The sequence below is a fragment of the Chroicocephalus ridibundus genome, unplaced genomic scaffold (assembly GCF_963924245.1).
Source record: "Chroicocephalus ridibundus unplaced genomic scaffold, bChrRid1.1 SCAFFOLD_740, whole genome shotgun sequence".
Classification (NCBI taxonomy): domain Eukaryota; kingdom Metazoa; phylum Chordata; class Aves; order Charadriiformes; family Laridae; genus Chroicocephalus; species Chroicocephalus ridibundus.
The window spans coordinates 1-20,156 of record NW_026961590.1 but is presented as its reverse complement, the minus strand read 5'-3'; the positions used below and the strand labels follow the sequence as shown (position 1 = coordinate 20,156).

Below are 20,156 nucleotides of genomic sequence, written 5' to 3'. Positions count from 1 at the left end.
TGTCCTGGAAGGGGGATGGGGACACCCCATGACACCCCCCCCCCCCCCAAGCCCTGAGAGGGGGACTCCCAAGATGGGGGGGTGGAGGGGGGGGGGGGGGGCGCAGGGACATCTGGGGACCCCCCCCCCCCCCCCGAGAAGATGGGGGGTGGTGAGATGGGGATCCCCGAGATGGCGGGGTGGGGGGGGACACACAGGGACCCCAGAGCATGGGGGTGGGGGTGGGGCCACACGAGAAAAACGGGGGGGAGGAGGGGGGACACGAGGACACGCAGGGCCACCAGAGCATGGAGATGGGGACAAGGACACCCCATGACCCCCCGAACTCGGGGGGGGGACACACACGGACAAGGACACCCCCCCAGGGCCATCAGAGCACAGTGATGGGAACAAGGACACCCCAAGACCCCCGTACTGGGGGGGGGGGGACACACACATGGACAAGGAAACCCCAAGACCCCCCAAATTGGGGGGGGGACAAGGACACCCCAGGGCCACCAGAGCATGGAGATGGGGGACAAGGACACCCCAAGACCCCCCAAATTGGGGGGGGGACAAGGACACCCCAGGGCCACCAGAGCATGGAGATGGGGGACAAGGACAACCCAAGACCCCCCAAAATTGGGGGGGACATGGACAAGGACACCCCAGGGCTACCAGAGCACAGAGGGGGGACAAGGACACCCCAAGACCCCCCAAATTGGGGGGGGGACAAGGACACCCCAGGGCCACCAGAGCATGGAGATGGGGACAAGGACATGCCAAGACCCCCAAACTGGGGGGGGGACATGGACAAGGACACCCCAAGACCCCCCAAACTGGGGGGGGGGGACAAGGACACCCCAGGGCCACCAGAGCACAGATGAGGGACAAGGACACCCCAAGACCCCCCGAACTGGGGGGGGGGGGGACACGGTCAAGGACACCCCCCCAGGGCCATCAGAGCACAGTGATGGGAACCAGGACACCCCAAGACCCCCGTATTGGGGGGGGGGGGACGGGACACATGGACAAGGAAACCCCAAGACCCCCCAAATTGGGGGGGGGACAAAGACACCCCAGGGCCACCAGAGCACAGATGAGGGACAAGGACACCCCAAGACCCCCCCAAATTGGGGGAGGACACAGACAAGGACATCCCAAGACCCCCAAACTCGGGGGGGGGGGGACGTGGACAAGGACACCCCAGGGCCACCAGAGCACAGATGAGGGACAAGGACACCCCAAGACCCCCCCTAAATTGGGGGGGGGACAAGGACATCCCAGGGCCACCAGAGCATGGAGATGGGGACAAGGACACGCCAAGACCCCCAAATTGGGGGGGGACATGGACAAGGACACCCCAGGGCCACCAGTGCATGGAGATGGGGACAAGGACACCCCAAGACCCCCCAAATTGGGGGGGGGGACATGGACAAGGACACCTCAAGACCCCCAAACGGGGGGGGGACGACACATGGACAAGGACACCCCAGGGCCACCAAGGTACAGAGATGGGGGACAAGGACACCCCAAGACCCCCAAACGGGGGGGGAGGGGAGGGCAGGTCCGGGACAAGGACACTCCAGGGCCACCAGAGCATGGAGATGGGGACAAGGACACCCCAAGACCCCCAAATTGCGGGGGGGGGGGGGGGGGGGGACGACACAAGGACACCCCAGGGCCACCAGAGCACGGGGACAAGGACAGCAGGAGCCCCAAGATGGGAAGGGACAAAAATACCTGGGGACCCCCAGAGCGGAGTTGGGGGGGGGGGGTGAGGACACCTCAGGACCCCCAGAACATGGAGATGAGGGGGGGGGGACGGGACAAGGACACCCCAAGAACCCCAGATAAGCGGGGGGGGGGGCAAGGACACCAGGAGCCCCAAGATGGGGGGGGGACACAGGGACAAGGACACCTCAGGACTCCCAAAGCCTTAAGACACGAGGTCGAGGTCACCTCCCCCGCCCCAGACCCCCAAGATGGGGGGGGGGGGGGAAGACCAAGGACACCCCCAAACTCTGAGACAGGGGGGCCGAGGACACCCCACCAACCTCAGACCCCCCCCAAGATGATGGGGGGGGGGGCGGGGGGGAATGAGGACACCCTGGGACCCTCAAGAGTTCCAAGACGGTGGGGGACGAGGCCACCTCAAGACCTTGAGATCAGTCACCGTCACCCTGCCCCACCCCCCCCAGACCCCCACGATGGGGTGGGGGGGGGTGGAAGGGGGGCACCCCAAGGCCCCCCTCCCACCTCAGGCTCTAAGACTGGGGGGGGGGGGATGAGGACACCTAAACCCCCCCCCCCACCCCAGACCCAGAAGATGGGGTGCAGGGGGACACCAAGGACACCCCAAGCTCCCCCCCCGCCCCGAAGCTCTAAGACAGGGGGGATGAGGACACCCCACCACAGCCAGACCCCCAACGTTGGGGGGGGAGGGGGGCGGGGGGCGCTGAGGACACCAAGCCCCCCCCCCGCCCAAGACTGGAGATGTTTGAGGAGCCATTCTCAGCCCAGAACCTGGAGTGGGCAGCAGGAGCCACCACCCCCCCACCCCCAGCATGGTCCCAAAAAGGTCCAAACCCCACCCCAAGCCCCCCCCCCAGACCGGGTTTTGGGGGGGGGGGGTGGCGGGGGGTTGAGGAGGGGGGGGGGGGGGGTGCTAGACGGGCAGGATCTGCTCCAGGAGGGTCTTGGAAGACGGGGGGATCCTGTCGGGGAACTTGACCTCGAACTCGATGATGAGGTCCCCGCGCTGGTCAGGGGAGCGGGGGTAGGGCAGCCCCTCCCCCGGGATGCGGCGCTTCACCCCCGGCTTCAGCACGTCCTTGAAGACCATGGGGATGGTGCGGCCGTCCAGGGTGGGGGTGTTGACCGTGCAGCCGCAGAGGGCCTGGGGGAGGAGAGTGCGGGGCGCCGCTCGTCACGACCACGCCACCAAGCTCCACCACCCACACAACAACCACCCATCACGTCCCTGCTACCAAGATCCACCACCCATCACGACCATGCCACCAAGACCCACCACCCAACCACCCATCACGTCCCCACTGCCACCAAGATCCACCACCCAACCACCCATCACGTCCCCACTGCCACCAAGACCAACCACCCATCACGTCCCCACTGCCACCAAGACCCACCACCCAACCACCCATCACGTCCCCACTGCCACCAAGACCAACCACCCATCACGTTCCCACTGCCACCAAGACCAACCACCCATCACGTTCCCACTGACACCAAGATCCACCACCCATCACGGCCCCACTGCCACCCAGACCAACCACCCATCACGGCCCCACTACCAAGACCCCCCACCCAACCACCCATCACGTTCCTACTCACACCAAGATCCACCACCCAACCACCCATCACGTCCCCACTGCCACCCAGACCAACCACCCATCACGTTCCTACTCACACCAAGACCCACCACCCAACCACCCATCATGTTCCTACTGCCACCAAGACCCACCACCCAACCACCCATCACGTCCCCACTGCCACCAAGACCCACCACCCAACCACCCATCACGTCCCCACTGCCACCAAGATCCACCACCCAACCACCCATCACGTCCCCACTGCCACCAAGACCCACCACCCAACCACCCATCACGTCCCCACTGCCACCAAGACCCACCACCCAACCACCCATCACGTCCCCACTGCCACCAAGACCCACCACCCAACCACCCATCACGTCCCCACTGCCACCAAGACCCACCACCCAACCACCCATCACGTCCCCACTGCCACCAAGACCCACCACCCAACCACCCATCACGTCCCCACTGCCACCAAGACCAACCACCCATCACGTTCCTACTGCCACCAAGACCCACCACCCAACCACCCATCACGTTCCTACTGCCACCAAGACCCCCCACCCAACCACCCATCACGTCCCCACTGCCACCAAGACCCCCCACCCAACCACCCATCACGTCCCCACTGCCACCAAGACCAACCACCCATCACGTTCCCACTGACACCAAGATCCACCACCCATCACGTCCCCACTGCCACCCAGACCAACCACCCATCACGGCCCCACTACCAAGACCCCCCACCCAACCACCCATCACGTTCCTACTCACACCAAGATCCACCACCCAACCACCCATCACGTCCCTACTGCCACCCAGACCAACCACCCATCACGTTCCTACTCACACCAAGACCCACCACCCAACCACCCATCATGTTCCTACTGCCACCAAGACCCCCCACCCAACCACCCATCACGTCCCCACTGCCACCAAGACCCCCCACCCAACCACCCATCACGTCCCCACTGCCACCAAGATCCACCACCCAACCACCCATCACGGCCCCACTGCCACCAAGACCAACCACCCATCACGGCCCCACTACCAAGACCCCCCACCCAACCACCCATCACGTTCCTACTCACACCAAGATCCACCACCCAACCACCCATCACGTCCCCACTGCCACCCAGACCAACCACCCATCACGTCCCCACTGCCACCCAGACCAACCACCCATCACGTCCCCACTGCCACCCAGACCAACCACCCATCACGTCCCCACTACCAAGATCTACCCAACCACCCATCATGTTCCTACCACCACCAAGACCGACTGCCCACTCACTCGTGCCTCCACGACCAAGATCCACCACCCAACCATCCATCGTGTCCCCGCCACCACCCAGACCAACCGCCTAACCACCCATCACGTCCCCACCAGCAAGACCCGCTCTCCATCACATCCTCACCACCAAGGCCCAGACAATCACCTGCCACATCCCAATCATCCATCGCGTCCCCACCACCCACATCCACCATCCATCGTGTCCCCACCACCCACACCCACCAGCCAACAACCTATCATGTCTCTACTAACAAGACCAACCGCCCCACCATGTTCCTACCACCCACCAAGACCAACTGCCCAGACAACCACCCCTGGTCCCCACCACCCAGACCCACCACCCCCCGCATCCCCACCCCCTAGACAACCACTTGTCACGTCCCCACCACCGAGACCGACTGCCCAGACCACCACCCATTGTGTCCACGCTACCAAGACAACCAACCTTGGTCCCCATCACCAAGACCTAACCTAGACCCCCACCAAGACCTAATTATGTCCCTACCAGGCCCTGCATCTCCGCCACCAAGGCCAACCACCTAAACAACCACCCATGTGACATCCCCACCAGCAAGATCCACCACCCGTCATGTCCTCACCAAGACCAAGCGCCCCCTGCATTCCCACCACCCAGAAAACCACCCATCACGTCCCCACCGCCCAGACCAACCCACCCCGCTGCATCCCTGCCACCTCCACCAAGACCAACCCACTTCTAATGACCCCACCACCACCAAGACCAACCCACTTCTAATGACCCCACCACCACCAAGACCAACTGCCTAGACAACCACTCGTCACGTCCCCCCTTAGATCCACCACGCGTCATGCCCTCACCAAGACCAACCGCCCCTGCGTCCCCACCACCCAGTCCTCCACTCGTCACAAGATGTCCCCACCACCAAGACTCAGCACCCAGACCAACCGCCCATCATATCCCCACCACCAAGACAAACCCACCCATGATGTCTCCACCACGACCAACCCGCCCTTGACATCCCCATCACCACAACCAACCCGCCCTTGACATCCCCACCACCACAACCAACCCGCCCTTGACATCCCCACCACCATCACCGCCAAGACCAACCTGCCCTTGACATCCCCACCACCAAGACCAACCTGCCCTTGACTTCCCCCTCAAGACCACGACCAACCCGCCACCACCAAGACCCCTCCTGCCCCTGACTTCCCCTCAAAACCCTGACCAACCCGCCCTTGACATCCCCACCACTACCACCACAACCAACCCGCCCCTGACGTCACCATCAAGACGTTGACTGACGAACCCACCCATTTCGACCACCCACCTCACGGAGGCTGATCTTCGCCGGGTAGATAATGTCCGAGCCCTCCCGGCGGAAAACGCCGTGAGGTTTGTCTTTGAGGACAAAGACGACGTCAGCGGGAATGTTGTTGGGGGTCTGGTCGCCCTCCTTGGGGAAGGTGATCTTGGTGCCCTCCTTCCAACCTCGCTTCACCTCGATGGTGAGGATCTTGTCCTCGTTACGCACCGTCTTCCCGTCAGGGTTGAGACGCTTGTGGGAGATCTTCATCTTCTTGGTGCAACCGGTGTAGATCTCCTCCAGGGAGACCTTCAGGTCGTACAGAACCGGGGGGTCTTGCTTACGGCAGGCACCTTCTGGTCCTCCTCGACCCCGGGGGAAGCTGACGCTACCGAAACCTCCCACGTGGAAAGCGGTGAAAGCGTCGTCACCGTCGTCGTCATCCCCGTTGCGTTGGACGAAGAAGGTGTCGAAGGGGTTGCGACCGTCGAAGAATTCGGCGAACATGGCGTGGGGGTCGCCCCGGAAGGTGTAGGTGAAGGTGGGGCCATTGGATCCCCCTGGCCCAGAGGTCGGGGCTCCTCCTTTCAGCCCTAGAAAGAAGGGGGCGAAGGTGTCCCAGATGTCCCCATCAGCCCCCCCGCCCCAGGAAACCGGAGGTGGCCCTGGTAGGTCGCCGAAGCTCCCTGGCGCGTTACCGGCCAGGGCAGGGCGTGGGGCGAGACGCGGGCAGGGCGTGGGGCAGGCGAGGGTGTGGGGCGGGCGTGGGGCAGGCGGACGGGCGGTGGCGGCGGTCTGGCGCGGCCCCAGCGCCGGGAGCGGGAACCGGTTCTGCTCGGGCGCCGGAGGACGCGGCGCAGACAGACGCCGCTGACGGCCTCGGCCAGGCCCCAACAGGCCCAGCCGGATCCATCACCACCAACCCCCCCCCCGGCACGCCCCGGCACGGCTCCCGGCAGCCCCCGGGCCCCAGCCCCACAGAGGCGTCACCCCCCCCGCCTCAAGCTCCCCCACCCCCCACCCCACCGCCCGCCCCCCATTCCCTCAGGTGTCTCCCCTCCCTTTCCCCCCAGATTGCCACCCACGCTGTCTGCTACCCCCCCAGACCCCCAACCCCGCCGCCTGTCACCCCCCCAGACCCCCAACCCCGCCGCCTGCCTTTACCCTGACCCCCCCGACCCACACCACGCTGACCCTCTGACATCCCCCCCCTACCCCTGCCCATCCCTCCCAGCCTGTCACACCCCCCCGTCTTTCCCCCAGAGCCCCCCACACCCCCACCTGCCCCCCCCCGCCTTCACACTGACCCCCGCCTTCACCAGGACCCCCCCCGCCTTCACCCCCCAGCCCACCTTCAGCCCCACACCCACCCTCTCCTCCCCACACCCCCCAAATCCGCAACCCCCCCCACCCTACCTTCACCCTGACCCTCACCCCCCCCAACCCCCCTACTGTCACCCTGACCCCCACCCCCCGCAAACCCTTGCCCTATTTTCACCCTGCCCCCCCCAGCCTATCCCCCCACTTCACCCTGTCCCCCCCCCCAACCCTGACCCCCACCCTGCCTGCACCCTGACCCCCCCCCACCTGCCTCTCCCTTCACCCTGCCCCCCTCCGGCCTATCCCCCCACTTTACCCTGTCCCCCCCAAACCCTGAGCCCCACCCTGACACCCCCACCAGCCTGTGTCTCCCCCCACTTCACCCTGCCCCCCCCACCTGCCTGTCGTCCCCCCCGCCTTCATCCTGACACCCCCCGGCCTCTGATCCCCCCCTCCTTCCACCCAGCTCCCCCCACCTCCACCCTGACCCCCAGCCTGCCTGCACCCTCATGCCCCCCAACTCTGATCCCCCCCCCCTTCACCCTGCCCCCCACCCCCCCCGCTTGCCGCCCCCCCTTCACCCTGTCCCCCCCCTTGCGTGCATCCTGACACCCCCCCCCCCAACTCTGATCCCTCCCTTCACCCTGCCCCCCCCCCCCCCCATCTCCCTGACACCCCCCCACCTGCCCCCCCCGGCGCGGCCGCTCACCCTCCTCCCCGTACTTGTCGAAGATCTCCCGCTTCTTGGGGTCGCTGAGGACGTCGTAGGCCTCGGCCACCTCCTTGAAGCGCTCCTCGGCCCCGGGCTCCTTGTTCTTGTCGGGGTGGAAGCGCAGGGCCTGCCGGCGGTAGGCCCGCCGGATGTCCTCGGCCGAGGCGCCGCGGGCCAGCCCCAGCGTGCGGTAATAGTCCTTCCCCATCGCGCCGGGCCCCGCCGCCGCCTCCCGCCGCCGCCTCACTGAGGGGCCGCCGGAACCTTCCAGAGCCCGCCGCCCGCCGCGCCCCGCCCCCCCCGCCGCCGGGCCAATCACGGCGCGCTACGTCACGGAGGGGCGGGGAGAAGGGGGCGGGGGCGAGGGGTTTGCGCCTGAGCGGAGGCGTTGCGCTGCCGGGGGGGCGGGGCTGGAGGGAGGCCCCGCCCCTTTCCCGCCCCCGCCGCCCGTTGCCCTGGGAACCGGGGGGGGGGGGGGGGGGATTCCGTCACCATAGCAACCGGTGCACGGAGAGATGGCTGTCCTCATCGCTATGGCAACCGTCACCTGGAGACATGGCTGTCCCTGTCACCACGGCAACCGGTACACGAAGAGATGCTGTTCCTGTTGCCATAGCAACCGACACCCAGAGACATGGATGTCCCCATCACCATGGCAACCACTACACGTAGAGATGGGGGGGGGTGTCTGTCCCCGTCACCACGGCAGCCAGTACATGGAGAGATGGCTGTCCTCATCACCATAGCAACTGTCACTTGCGGGTGTCTTTCCCCATCGCCATGGCAACCGTCACCTGGCGGGATGGCAGTCCTGTCACCATGGCAACCGCTACCCAGAGGGCCAGGCCATCCCTGTCACCCACTGTCACCCACAGTGACACCCTGTTCTCGTCACCCACAGCCACTGCCACCCTCCGTGACACCCTGCCCTTGTCACCCGTGGCAACTGCCACCCTGAGAGACAGCCCATCCCTGTCACCCACAGTGACAACCCTGCCACCCACAGACAAGGCCACCCTCAGTGACACTCTGTCCCTGTCACCCACGGGGACAGCCTTTCCATGTCACCCAGGGCCACTGTCACCCTGAGGGACAGCCTGTCCTGCCACCCATCGTGACCACCCTCTCACCCGCAGGCCACTGTCACCCAAAGAGACAGCCCATCCCTGTCACCATGGCAACTGTCACACCGGGGGGTGGCTGTCCCTGCCACCCACCATGACAGCTCAGTTGCCCACAAGCCACCGTCACCTACAGTGACACCCTGCCCCTGTCACCCATAGTGTCTTGTCACCAGGGTGACCGCCCCGTCCTGCCATCCCCAGCCACCATCCCTGTCACTGCAGGGTGTCCCCTGTGTCCCCTCCTGTGTCCCCCAACGATGTCCCCACAGGGGTGCCCGGTTCGGGTGACACCCGGGGCGCAGACACCCGCAAGACAGCCGGGTGGGGACACGGGGACACGGGTGGACACAGAGATGCAGGAACCACGGGACGCCGGGGACGGGGACAGGGGGGGACGGTGGGGACAGGGACATGGGGACAGGGGGATGAGGGGACACGGGGACACTGAGGGGACGCGGGGTCGTTGGGGCAGAGCCTGGGGGGGCGGGGGACACACGCAGCGCCTGTGCCCCAAAGTGTCCCCATGCCTCGATGTGTCCCCATGTGTCCCGTCATGCCCCACCCCCTCCCCTCCTTCCCCCATCTGTGTCCCCTGTGTCCCATTATGTCCCCATGGTGTCCCCATGTCCCGTGTCCCTGTGTCCCCATGGTGTCCCCATGTGCCCATGTCCCCCATATACCCACGTCCCCATGTCCCCAGGACCCCATGTTCCCTGTCCCCATGGTGTCCCCATGTCCCCATGTCCCATGTGTTCCATGTCCCCTGTCCCCATGTCCCCATATCCCCCTGTCCCATGTCCCCTTGTCCCCGTGTCCACTTGCCCCTATGTCCCCCTGCAACATGTCCCCCGTCCCCATGTCCCTTGTCCCCCTGTCCCCCTGTCCCCACGTCCCCCTGTCCCTTGTCCCCATGTCCCCCTGTCCCCATATGCCCCCTGTCCTCCTGTCCCCACGTCCCCCTGTCCCTTGTCCCCATGTCCCCCTGTCCCCATATGCCCCCTGTCCCCCTGTCCCCACGTCCCCCTGTCCCTTGTCCCCATGTCCCCCTGTCCCCATATGCCCCCTGTCCCCCTGTCCCCACGTCCCCCTGTCCCTTGTCCCCACGTCCCCCTGTCCCTTGTCCCCATGTCCCCCTGTCCCCACGTCCCCCTGTCCCTTGTCCCCATGTCCCCCTGTCCCCATATGCCCCCTGTCCCCCCGTCCCCACGTCCCCAGCGGTGCTGTCACCCCACCCCGCAGGCCCCGCCCACCCCCGAGGCCCCGCCCCCCGCCTCGCTCCTCCAGGTGTTCCCCTGCCCATTGGCTGCCTCCGCCGTCACTCCGCGCCCCGCCTCCGCTTCCTATTGGCCGCGGAGCTGTCAGGCGTTCCCGTTACCGTGGAAACAAGCGGGGCGGGGAGAAGGCGAGCGCCGGAGGGGGCGTGTCCGCCGGGACCCCGGGCGCTGATTGGCTGCGTGCCACCAGCCCGCGCGGCGGCGATTGGCGGCGGCGCGGGCCCCGCCCTCCAGGTGCAGCGGCCGGGTCACGTGGGGGGGGGAGCGGGCGGCCGGCGGGAGTAGGCGGCGGCGGAGCGGCGGCGGCGGCCATGAAGCACTACGAGGTGAGGCCCCGGCCCCGCTTCCCCCGTCCCTCCGGTGTCCCTTCACGGCTCCGGCCGCGGCCCCGCCGACCCCGCTCCGTTCCCTGCGGGCCGCCGCCGCCCTTCCGCGCATGCGCCGGGGCGCCCTGGGCCGCACACCGCGCCTGCGTGCGGCGGCGGCGGGACACTGCGCCTGCGTGCGGCGGCCGGGGGGGGGGGGGGAGGGCACTGCGCACGCGTGCGCGCCTCAGGTGGGGGCCCGGTGCGCGCATGCGCACGAGGGGGGGGGTCACGGGGGGGGTGTCCGCGCATGCGCAGCAGGAGGCGTCGGGGCCGCGCGTGCGCAGTGGGGGGTGTCAGGGCGCGGCCTGGGAGCGGGTTCGTCCCTCCGGTGAGGCCTGGCCCGGTCCGACGGGCCCGGGATGGTTCCGCGGGGCCCGGGGATGGTTCTATGGGGCGCCGAGGTGGTCCTGTGGGGCCCAGGCTTGTTCAGCGGGGCCCAGCCACCCCCAACCCCCCCCCCCGCCGCCCTCCGGGCCCATCCCGCCGGGCCTTGCCCAGGCCTGCCGTGGCCGCGCCTCGCCCAGCACACCCTGTCGCAACAGCCGCCGGGGGGGGGGGGGGGGGGGGGTGGTTGACGGCGCCGGTGACGGCAACGGGTGTGGCGGCCGCCCACGGACCCCTTCCCGCGGCGGGGGGGGGGGGGACGGACACGGACGGACGACAGTGAGGTGTTGCCCCCGGGGGGGGGTGGGGGGGTCCCCTCAGTGATGGCGCTGGGGGGGGTCGGGGGGGAAATAACAGGCCCGGCTGCCTGCACCGGCAGGGCTCCCCCCCCCGCTCCCTGCCCGCCGCGGGTTGCGGGGGGGGGGGGACGGAGAACGGCAGCGCGGGGGCTGGCAGGGCGGTTCCTGCCCGCGGCGCTGCCGGCCCCAGCCTGCCCGGCCCCGCGGGCGGGGGCGAGCTCAATGGTAACCCCCCCCCCTCCACACACCCCCCAACTCCGCAGTGTCACACCCCCCCCCCCCGGGGGGGGGGGTGGCTGTGGCACTGTCACAGCCCCAAGGTCCCCACGCTCACAAACCGGGGGGCGGGGGGGGTGTGACAGGCGCACACACAGAGACACCCCCGGGTGGCCCCGTCCCGCTGGCGGCGCCAGGGCCGCGGGCGGATGTTTGTCATAGCTCGGCGGTGACGGTGTCGCCGCCCCGGGGGGGGGGGAACGGGAAGAGCCAAAATAAACCTTCCCCCCCCCCCCTCCCCGCCCCCCGGCGCTGTCACTGTCACTGCGCTCGGGGCACCCTCATGCCTCATTTGGCATGTCCCTGCGGGGAGGGGGTGTGTGTGTGTGTGTGTGTGTGTGTGTGTGTGTGTCACATCCTGGGGGTGGGAGACACCCCCCCACCCCCGCCATTGGGGTGACATACCCCATCCTCATCAGGGCAGCGCTGTCCCCACTGGAGTGTCACAGGGTGACATAACCTTGTCCCCACCGAGGCGTCCCAAAGGGTGACAGACACACACACACACACACACACCCCCGTCCCCATCATGGTGTCACGGAGGTGACAGAGCCCCATCCTCGTTGGGGTGACCCAGGGGTGCCGTACCCCCGGCGCCACATCGGGGTGTCACGGGGTGACAGACCCTCTGTCCCTGTCAGAGTGTCCGGGGGGGGTGTGGGGGGTGTGACGTACCTCGGTCTCTTTTGGGGTGTCCCCAGGTTTGACATACTGGCGTCCCCCTCGGGGTGTCATGGGGGTGACAGACCTGTGTCCCCACTGAGCTGTCACAGGGTGACGTCCCCTTCCACGTTGGGGTGTCACAGGGGTGACAGACCCCTGTCCCTACCAAGGTGTCACGGAGTGACAGACCTCTGTCCTCACTGGGGTGTCACAGGGCAACATACCTCTGTCTCCGTCATGGTGTCCCCTGTCCCCAGGGGTGACAGACCCCCCCTGTCCCCATTGTCACAGAGGTGACACACCCATATCCCTGTTGGAGCGTCACAAGGTGACGTAACCGTGTCCCCGTCAGGGTGTCCCCAGGGGTGACAGACCCCCGTCCCCATCACAGTGGCAGAGGGTGACATACCTCCGTCCCCATCGTGGTGTCCCCAGGGGTGACAGACCCCTGTCCCCATCGCGGTGTCACAGGGTGACATACCTCTGTCCCCATCGTGGTGTCCCCAGGGGTGACAGACCTCTGTCCCTATCGTGGTGTTCTCCAGGGGTGACAGACCCCTGTCCCCGTCACGGTGTTGCACGGTGACATAGGCCCGTCCCTCCCCAGGGTGACCCAGGGGTGACATCCAGCCACGTGGCTGCGCTTTGGCCAGGCCTGTCCCCACCCTCGTGCCACCGAGGGCCTTGGGGACCTTGGAGACCTGGGGGTGTTGGCGGGGGGGGGTCAAGCCTTACCTCCGCCCTCGCCACGCTCACGTCCCCTCCGTCCCCACCTGTCCCTTCCCGGGCGCTGGGTGACTCTGTCCCTCCTGTGGCCACCTCCAGGGCCACCTCCAGGGCTACCAGGGCCAAGAGCCACCCCAGGGTGGGGGGGGCCAGGTTTATATTTAGCAGTTCCCCGGGGACCGATCGGGTTTCGGCTGGGCGCGCCGGCGTCCCCGCGGCGTCCCTTGGGGGCTGGTGACATGGAGGGAGCGGGGTTGCCCCGCGAGGGGGGCCAGGTGTCCCCGTCCCCTGTCCTGGCGCTGTGGCGCCAGGCTCCCCCCGTCAAGAAGGTGAAGAAAGCCGTCCTCTTCTTCGAGGTGGAGATCCTGGATGCCCGGACGCGGGAGAAGCTCTGCTTCCTCGATAAGGTACCTGGAGAGGGGAGGGGGACGTCCCCTCCCCCTTGTCCCTTGTCCCCCTCGGTGGGGAGGTGGGGGAAGGGGAAACTGAGGCGGGGGTGTCCCAGCAGCCCCTCGACGCCTTCTTGGTTGTCCGCAGGTGGAGCCCCACGCCACCATCGCCGAGATCAAGAGCCTCTTCAACAAGGCCCGTACGTACGAACAGGGATGGGGACCCTCCGATGGGGACCCTGGTGGCAGCTGGGGGCCCTCCATGGGGCAGTGGGGACCCTCATCATGGCTGGGGACCCATTCTGGGGCCATCACGGTCACCATCGTGACCAGGGACCCATGACGGGGCTGTGGGGACCCCTCAGCCTGGCCGGGGACCCATCCCGGGGCGATGGGTACTCCCGTCATGGCGTGGTGGGGACCTTTGTCCCCACCTGTGGACTGGCCACAGGGCCATCACGGTCAATGTCATGGCTGGGGATCCATCACAGGGTGGTGGGGACCCTCGTGGCAGCTGGGGACCTGTCACGGGGCCGTTGTGGTCACCATTGTGACCGGGGACCTGTCACGGGACCGTGGGGACCCTCAGTGTGGCTGAGGACCCATCATGGGGCCATGGGGACCCCCAGCATAGGGTGGTGGGGACCCTTGTCACAGCTGGGGACTGGTCACAGTGCCATCATGGTCAGCATCGTGGCTGGGGACTCATCATGGGGCCATGCGGACCCACGTTGCAGCTGGGGACCTGTCACGGGGCCATCACGGTCACCATTGTGACCACAGGCCCGTCATGGGGCCTTGGGGACCTTCATTGTGGCTTGGGACAGTTCATGGGGCCATGGGGACCTCCATGATGGTGTGGTGGGGACACTCATCATGACCAGGGACCCATCATGTGGCCATCGTGGTCACTGTCATGGCTGGGGACCCATCACAGGGCCATCACGGTCTCCATCTTGGCTTGAGACCTGTCACTGCGTGGTGGGGACCCTCGTCATTGCCAGGGCCGTGGGGACCCCTGTTGTGTCTGGGGACCCTTCATGGGGACACTGGGGTCCCCATAGTGACCAGGGACCCATCGCATTTCCCTGGGGAACCCCCGTTGTGACCAGAGACCTGTCATGGGGCCACCACGGTCCCCATCATGACTGAAGACCCTCCACAGGGACCCCTGTCACGGCTGCGGACCCATCCTGGGGTTGTGGGGACCCCCACTGTGACAAGGGACACATCACGGGGCTGTGGAGACTGCCACCGTGGTCAGGGACCCGTCACAGGGCCACCACGGTCCCCATTGTCACCAGGGACCTGTCACGGGGCTGTGGTGACCCCCATTGTGGCTGGAGATCTGCCTTGCGGCCATGGGGACCCCTGTCATGGCTGGAGACCCTTCATGGGGACATTGAGGTCCCCGTAGTGACCGGGGACCCATCATGGGGCCTTGGGGACCCCCCTCGTCACGAGGGCCCTGTCCCGGTGCCATCGCTGTCCCCAGCGCACCTGTGTCCCCGCAGTGCCACCGACGCCATCCCTTCTCTCCTGCAGATCCCCAGTGGTACCCGGCCAGACAGTCCCTGCGCCTGGACCCCAGTGAGTGCCACCGCGACAGGGTGTCCCCGAGGTGTCCCCAAGGTGTCCCCAACCCTGTCGGGGTAGGGGGTCACCAGGGCGCGTGTCCCTGCAGAGGGCAGGTCCCTGAAGGACGAGGACGTGCTGCAGAACCTGCCCGTGGGCACCACCGCCACCTTCTACTTCCGCGACCTGGGCGCCCAGATCAGCTGGGTGACGGTGAGGCGTCCGGCTGTCCCTCTGTCCCTCCCTCTGTCCCTCTGTCCCTCCGTCCATCCCTCTGTCCCTCCCTCTGTCCCTCCGTCCCTCCTGTTGTCCCTCCCTCTGTCCCTCCTCTGTCCCTCCGTCCATCCTGTTGTCTCCCCCTCTGTCCCTCTGTCCCTCCATCCCTCCTATTGTCCCTCCCTCTGTCCCTCTGTCCATCCCTCTGTCCCTCCCTCTGTCCCTCCGTCCATCCTGTTGTCCCCCCCTCTGTCCCTCTGTCCGTCCATCCATCTTGTTGTCCCTCCCTCTGTCCCTCTGTCCATCCCTCTGTCCCTCCCTCTGTCCTTGTCTGTCCCTCTGTCTGTCCATCCCTCCATCCGCCTCTCTGTCCTTCCACCCCTCTCTCCATCCCTGTGCCCCTCCATCCACTCCTCTGTCCCCGCGTCCCTCTGTCTGTCCCTCTGTCCGTCCCTGTCCCCCTCCATCCACTCCTCTGTCCCCGTGTCCCTCTGTCTGTCCCTCTGTCCGTCCCTGTCCCCCTCCACCCACTCCTCTGTCCCCGTGTCCCTCTGTCTGTCCCTCTGTCCGTCCCTGTCCCCCTCCATCCACTCCCCTGTCCCCGTGTCCCTCTGTCTGTCCCTCTGTCCGTCCCTGTTCCCCTCCATCCACTCCTCTGTCTCCGTGTCCCTCTGTCCATCCGTGTCCCCATGTCCCTCTGTCCATCCATCTGTCCATCCCTGTCCCCCTGCATCCAATTCTCTGTCCCCATGTCCCTCTGTCTGTCCCTGTGTCCCTCTGTCCATCCGTGTCCCCGTGTCCCTCTGTCTGTCCCTCTGTCCCTCCCTGTCTCCCTCCATCCACTCCTCTGTCCCCGTGTCCCTCTGTCCGTCCCTCTGTCCCTCCCTGTCTCCCTCCATCCACTCCTCTGTCCCCGTGTCCCTCTGTCCGTCCCTCTGTCCCTCAAACCCCCATCCCTCTGTCTGTGTCCCCGTCCCTGCCTCCCTCTGTGCGTCCCCGTGTCCCTCTGTCCATCCCTCTGTCCCTCCAGCCCCAACCTCCTCCACCCCCTGCCCCTCCACGTGCCCCTCGTCCCTCCGTGTGGCCTCGTGTCCCTCCGCGTGTCCCCCCGTCTGTCTCTCTGTCCACGTGCCCCTTGTCCCTCCACATGTCCCCGTGTCCCTCCGCGTGTCCCCCCGTCCGTCTCTCTGTCCATGTGCCCCTTGTCCCTCCACATGTCCCCGTGTCCCTCCGCGTGCCCCCCTGTCCATCTCTCTGTTCACGTACCCCTCGTCCTCTGCGTGTCCTCGTTTCCCTCTGCATGTCCCCATGTCCCTCCGCATGCTCCCCTGTCCGTCTCTCCGTCCACGTGCCCCTCGTCCCTCCACATGTCCCCGTGTCCCTCCGCATGTCCCCCTGTCCGTCTCTCCATCCACGTGTCCCTCGTCCCTCCACGTGTCCCCATGTCCCTCCACTTGTCCCCTTGTCTGTCTCTCCGTCCACGTGGCCCTCGTCCCTCCGCATGTCCCTGTGTCCCTCCGCGTGTCCCCCGTCTCTCTCTCTGTTCACGTACCCCTCGTCCCTCCACGTGTCCTCGTGTCCCTCTGCATGTCCCCATGTCCCTCCGCATGTTCCCCCATCCGTCTCTCTGTTCACGTACCCCTCGTCCTTCTGCATGTCCCCGTGTCCCTCCGCGTGTCCCCTCGTCTGTCTCTCCATCCACGTGACCCTCGTCCCTCCGCATGTCCCCGTGTCCCTCCGCATGTCCCCCGTCCGTCTCTCCATCCACGTGTCCCTCATCCCTCACGTGTCCCATGTCCCTCCGCTTGTCCCCTTGTCTGTCTCTCCGTCCACGTGGCCCTCGTCCCTCCGCATGTCCCTGTGTCCCTCCGCGTGTCTCCCCGTCCATCTCTCTGTTGATGTACCCCTCGTCCCTCCACGTGTCTTCGTGTCCCTCCGCATGTCCCCATGTCCCTCCGCATGTTCCCCCGTCCGTCTCTCTGTTCACGTACCCCTTGTCCTTCTGCATGTCCCCGTGTCCCTCCGCGTGTCCCCTCGTCTGTCTCTCCATCCACGTGCCCCTCGTCCCTCCGCGTGTCCCCATGTCCCTCCGCGTGTCCCCTCGTCTGTCTCTCCATCCACGTGCCCCTCGTCCCTCCTTGTGTCCCCATGTCCCTCCGCGTGTCCCCTCGTCTGTCTCTCCATCCACGTGCCCCTCGTCCCTCCGCGTGTCCCCTTGTCTCTCCGCATGTCCCCGTGTCCCTCCGCATGTCCCCGTGTCCCTCCGCGTGCCCCCCATCCGTCTCTCCATCCACGTGCTCCTTGTCCCTCCACGTGTCCCCGTGTCCCTCCGCGTGTCCCCGGTGTCCCTCCGCGTGCCCCCCCCGTCCATCTCTCCCTCCGTCCCCCCCCCCGCAGGTCTTCCTGACGGAGTACGCGGGGCCGCTGCTCATCTACCTGCTCTTCTACTTCCGCGTCCCCTTCCTCTACGGCCCCCGCTACGACTTCACCGCCAGCCGCCACGCCGTCGTCCAGTCAGTGGGGGGGGGGCCGGGGGGCTTGGGGGGGATTTTGGGGCTCAGGGGGGTTTTGGAGGGTTCTGGGAGATGGGGGAGTTGCCCAGGGGGCTGGAGGTCATGTTTGGGGGCCAGAAGGCTGATTTGGGGGTCATAGGACATGGGGGGGCGGAGGGGCGCTGCCCGGGGGGGGGGCTGTTATGGACGTCCACATCTTCAGGGGGGGCTGAAGTGGGGGGTCATGAGTTGGGGGGGGGGGGGGGGCGGTGCCTGAGGGGCTGAATTGGGGGTTCTCTTATCGGGGGGGGGGGGGAAGGGTGGGGCTGAACTGGGGGGGGTCCTGAGATGTGGCGGGGGGGTGCTGCCTGAGGGGCTGAATTGGGGGTCCTCAGTTGGGGGGGCTGCTCTGGGGGGGGATTGAATTGGGGGTCCTGAGACGGGGGGGGGGGGGGAGGGCTGAATTGGGGGTCATGAGACTGGGGGAGGGGGCTACTGGGGGGGGGGGGAGGGGAGGGTCCTGGGCCATGTTTGGGGGGGGGGGGGGGGGTGGTCATGGGGCTGAATTGGGGGTTATAAAACTTGGGGGGCTGTGCTGGGGGGGCTCGGGGGGCTGTTTGGGGGCGGGGGGGGCTGAATTGGGGATCCTGAGACCTTGAGGGGGCTTCTCTGGGGGGGGCTGAGGATGGCGGGGGGGGGGGGGGGGCTATGGTGGGGGGGGGGGCTGTGATTTGGGGCAGGGGGGGCTGAAGTGGGGACCCTGAGACCTGGCGGGGGGGGGGGGCTTGGGGGGAGTGTCCACCCCCCCCGCCCCCCCCGGGGACGGCAGTGAGGGGCCAGCGGGGGACAACAGCCAGCGCGGCCGGGGACAGGGGGTCCCGGGAGGGCGGGGGGAGCCATGGGGTGTGTCCCCATGTCCCCTGTTGTGTCGTGTGTCCCCCGCCCCCGTCTCCCCTCCCCCCCCCCAGCCTGGCGTGTGGCTGTCACTCCTTCCACTACATCAAGCGCCTGCTGGAAGACGCTCTTCGTCAACCGCTTCTCCCACGGCACCATGCCCCTGCGCAACATCTTCAAGGTGACACCCGCGTCACCCCCCCCCTGCTGTCCCCTCCCTGGTGACACCCGCATCACATCCCCCCCACCCCCCCTCCCCACCCTGTCCCCCCCCCCCCCACCGTCCCCCGCTCCGTGTCCCCTTTGGCCCCTCCCCCCTCCTCCGCCACCCCGGGGTGGCCCTGGCATCTGGTTGTCCCCAGGTGTCACCGCCGCCACCGCGTGGTGGCCCCTCTCGGTTGTCCCCAACTCCCCCCCCCCCCCGCGCTTTCCACCCCCCCCCAACTCTCCCCCCCCCCACAGAACTGCACCTACTACTGGGCTTCGCCGCCTGGATGGCCTATTACATCAACCACCCGCTGTACACCCCCCCGGTGAGTGTCACCGTCACCCGTCACCGTCACCCTCCCTGTCCCCTGTCACGCCAACCGCCCCCCGTACGCCCCCCCCCGCCCCGTGTCCCCTGTTGGGGGGGAAAACCCCACCCCCCGTGTCCCCTCTTCTGCCTTTGTCCCCTGTTGGGGGGGGAACACCACGGGAGGGGGGGGCGGGATCCCTGACCCCCCCACCCCGTGTCCCCTCTTCTCCCATTTGTCCCCTGTTGGGGGGGGGACACCCATGGGGGGGGGGGGGCGGTCAGTGTCCCTGACCCCCCCCGTCCCGTGTCCCCTCTTCTCCCTTTGTCCCCTGTTGGGGGGACACTGGGGGGGGGAGGTCAGTGTCCCTGACCCCCCCCGTCCTGTGTCCCCTCTTCTCCCTTTGTCCCCTGTGGGGGGGACACCACAGCAGAGGGGGGGGGTCGGTGTCCCTGACCCCCCCACCCCATGTCCCCTCTTCTCCCTTTGTCCCCTGTGGGGGGGGACACCACGGCGGGGGGGGGGTGGCAGTGTCCCTGACCCCCCCCGCCCCGTGTCCCCTCTTCTCCCTTTGTCCCCTGTCGGGGGGACACCGGGGGGGGTCGGTGTCCCTAACACCCCCCCCCCCGTGTCCCCCAGCCTACGGTGACGAGCAGGTGAAGCTGGCGCTCGCCGTCTTCCTGGTGGGTGCTGGGGCATATGGGGGGGGGGGGACACACGGGGGTGCTGGGGGGGGGCAGTGTCCCAGTGGGCGCTGGGGGGACACTGGGGTGCCGGGGGGGGCGCTGAGGGGGGCATTGGGGGTGCTGGGGTGGGTCCCAGTGGGTGCCAGGGGGGGCAGATGGTGCTGTGTGGGCCGGGGGGGTGCAGTTGGGTGCCGGGGGGGGGGCAGATGGGTGCTGTGTGGGCCGGGGGGTGCAGTTGAGTGCTGGGGGGGGCAGATGGGTGCTGGGGGGGTGCAGGGGGGTGCCGGGGGCGGGGGGGCAGGGGGCAGATGGGTGCTGTGTGGGCTGGGGGGGTGCAATTGGGAGCCGG

General features: G+C 67.6%; 2 protein-coding genes across 3 annotated transcripts; one reads left to right on the top strand and one right to left on the bottom strand.

Annotated features, from left to right (window-relative positions):
- Nucleotides 1–1,042: 1,042 nt before the first annotated feature.
- On the bottom strand, nucleotides 1,043–9,726 carry DNAJB1 (DnaJ heat shock protein family (Hsp40) member B1). Of its 2 annotated transcripts, none has more exons than XM_063322038.1 (3): nucleotides 7,924–9,726; nucleotides 5,919–6,487; nucleotides 1,043–2,878 (listed from the first exon to the last, which is right to left on the bottom strand). In XM_063322038.1, exons 1-3 carry the CDS (start codon nucleotides 8,132–8,134, stop codon nucleotides 2,648–2,650), a joined length of 1,011 nt encoding a protein of 336 aa, XP_063178108.1. In that variant the 5' UTR covers nucleotides 8,135–9,726; the 3' UTR covers nucleotides 1,043–2,647. The 2 variants fall into 2 exon arrangements, with proteins under 2 accessions (XP_063178108.1, XP_063178109.1); XM_063322039.1 differs by having other exon boundaries at nucleotides 7,938–8,168.
- A 3,507-nt stretch (nucleotides 9,727–13,233) lies between these two features.
- Nucleotides 13,234–19,804, top strand: LOC134509493 (very-long-chain enoyl-CoA reductase-like). Its single transcript, XM_063322036.1, is given in 9 exon segments — nucleotides 13,234–13,447; nucleotides 13,578–13,629; nucleotides 14,975–15,019; nucleotides 15,114–15,217; nucleotides 17,618–17,733; nucleotides 18,681–18,729; nucleotides 18,731–18,787; nucleotides 19,069–19,139; nucleotides 19,761–19,804. Coding segments are annotated over 9 exon segments (672 nt in total). The 5' UTR covers nucleotides 13,234–13,279; the 3' UTR covers nucleotides 19,771–19,804.
- The last annotated feature ends 352 nt before the right edge of the window (nucleotides 19,805–20,156 follow it).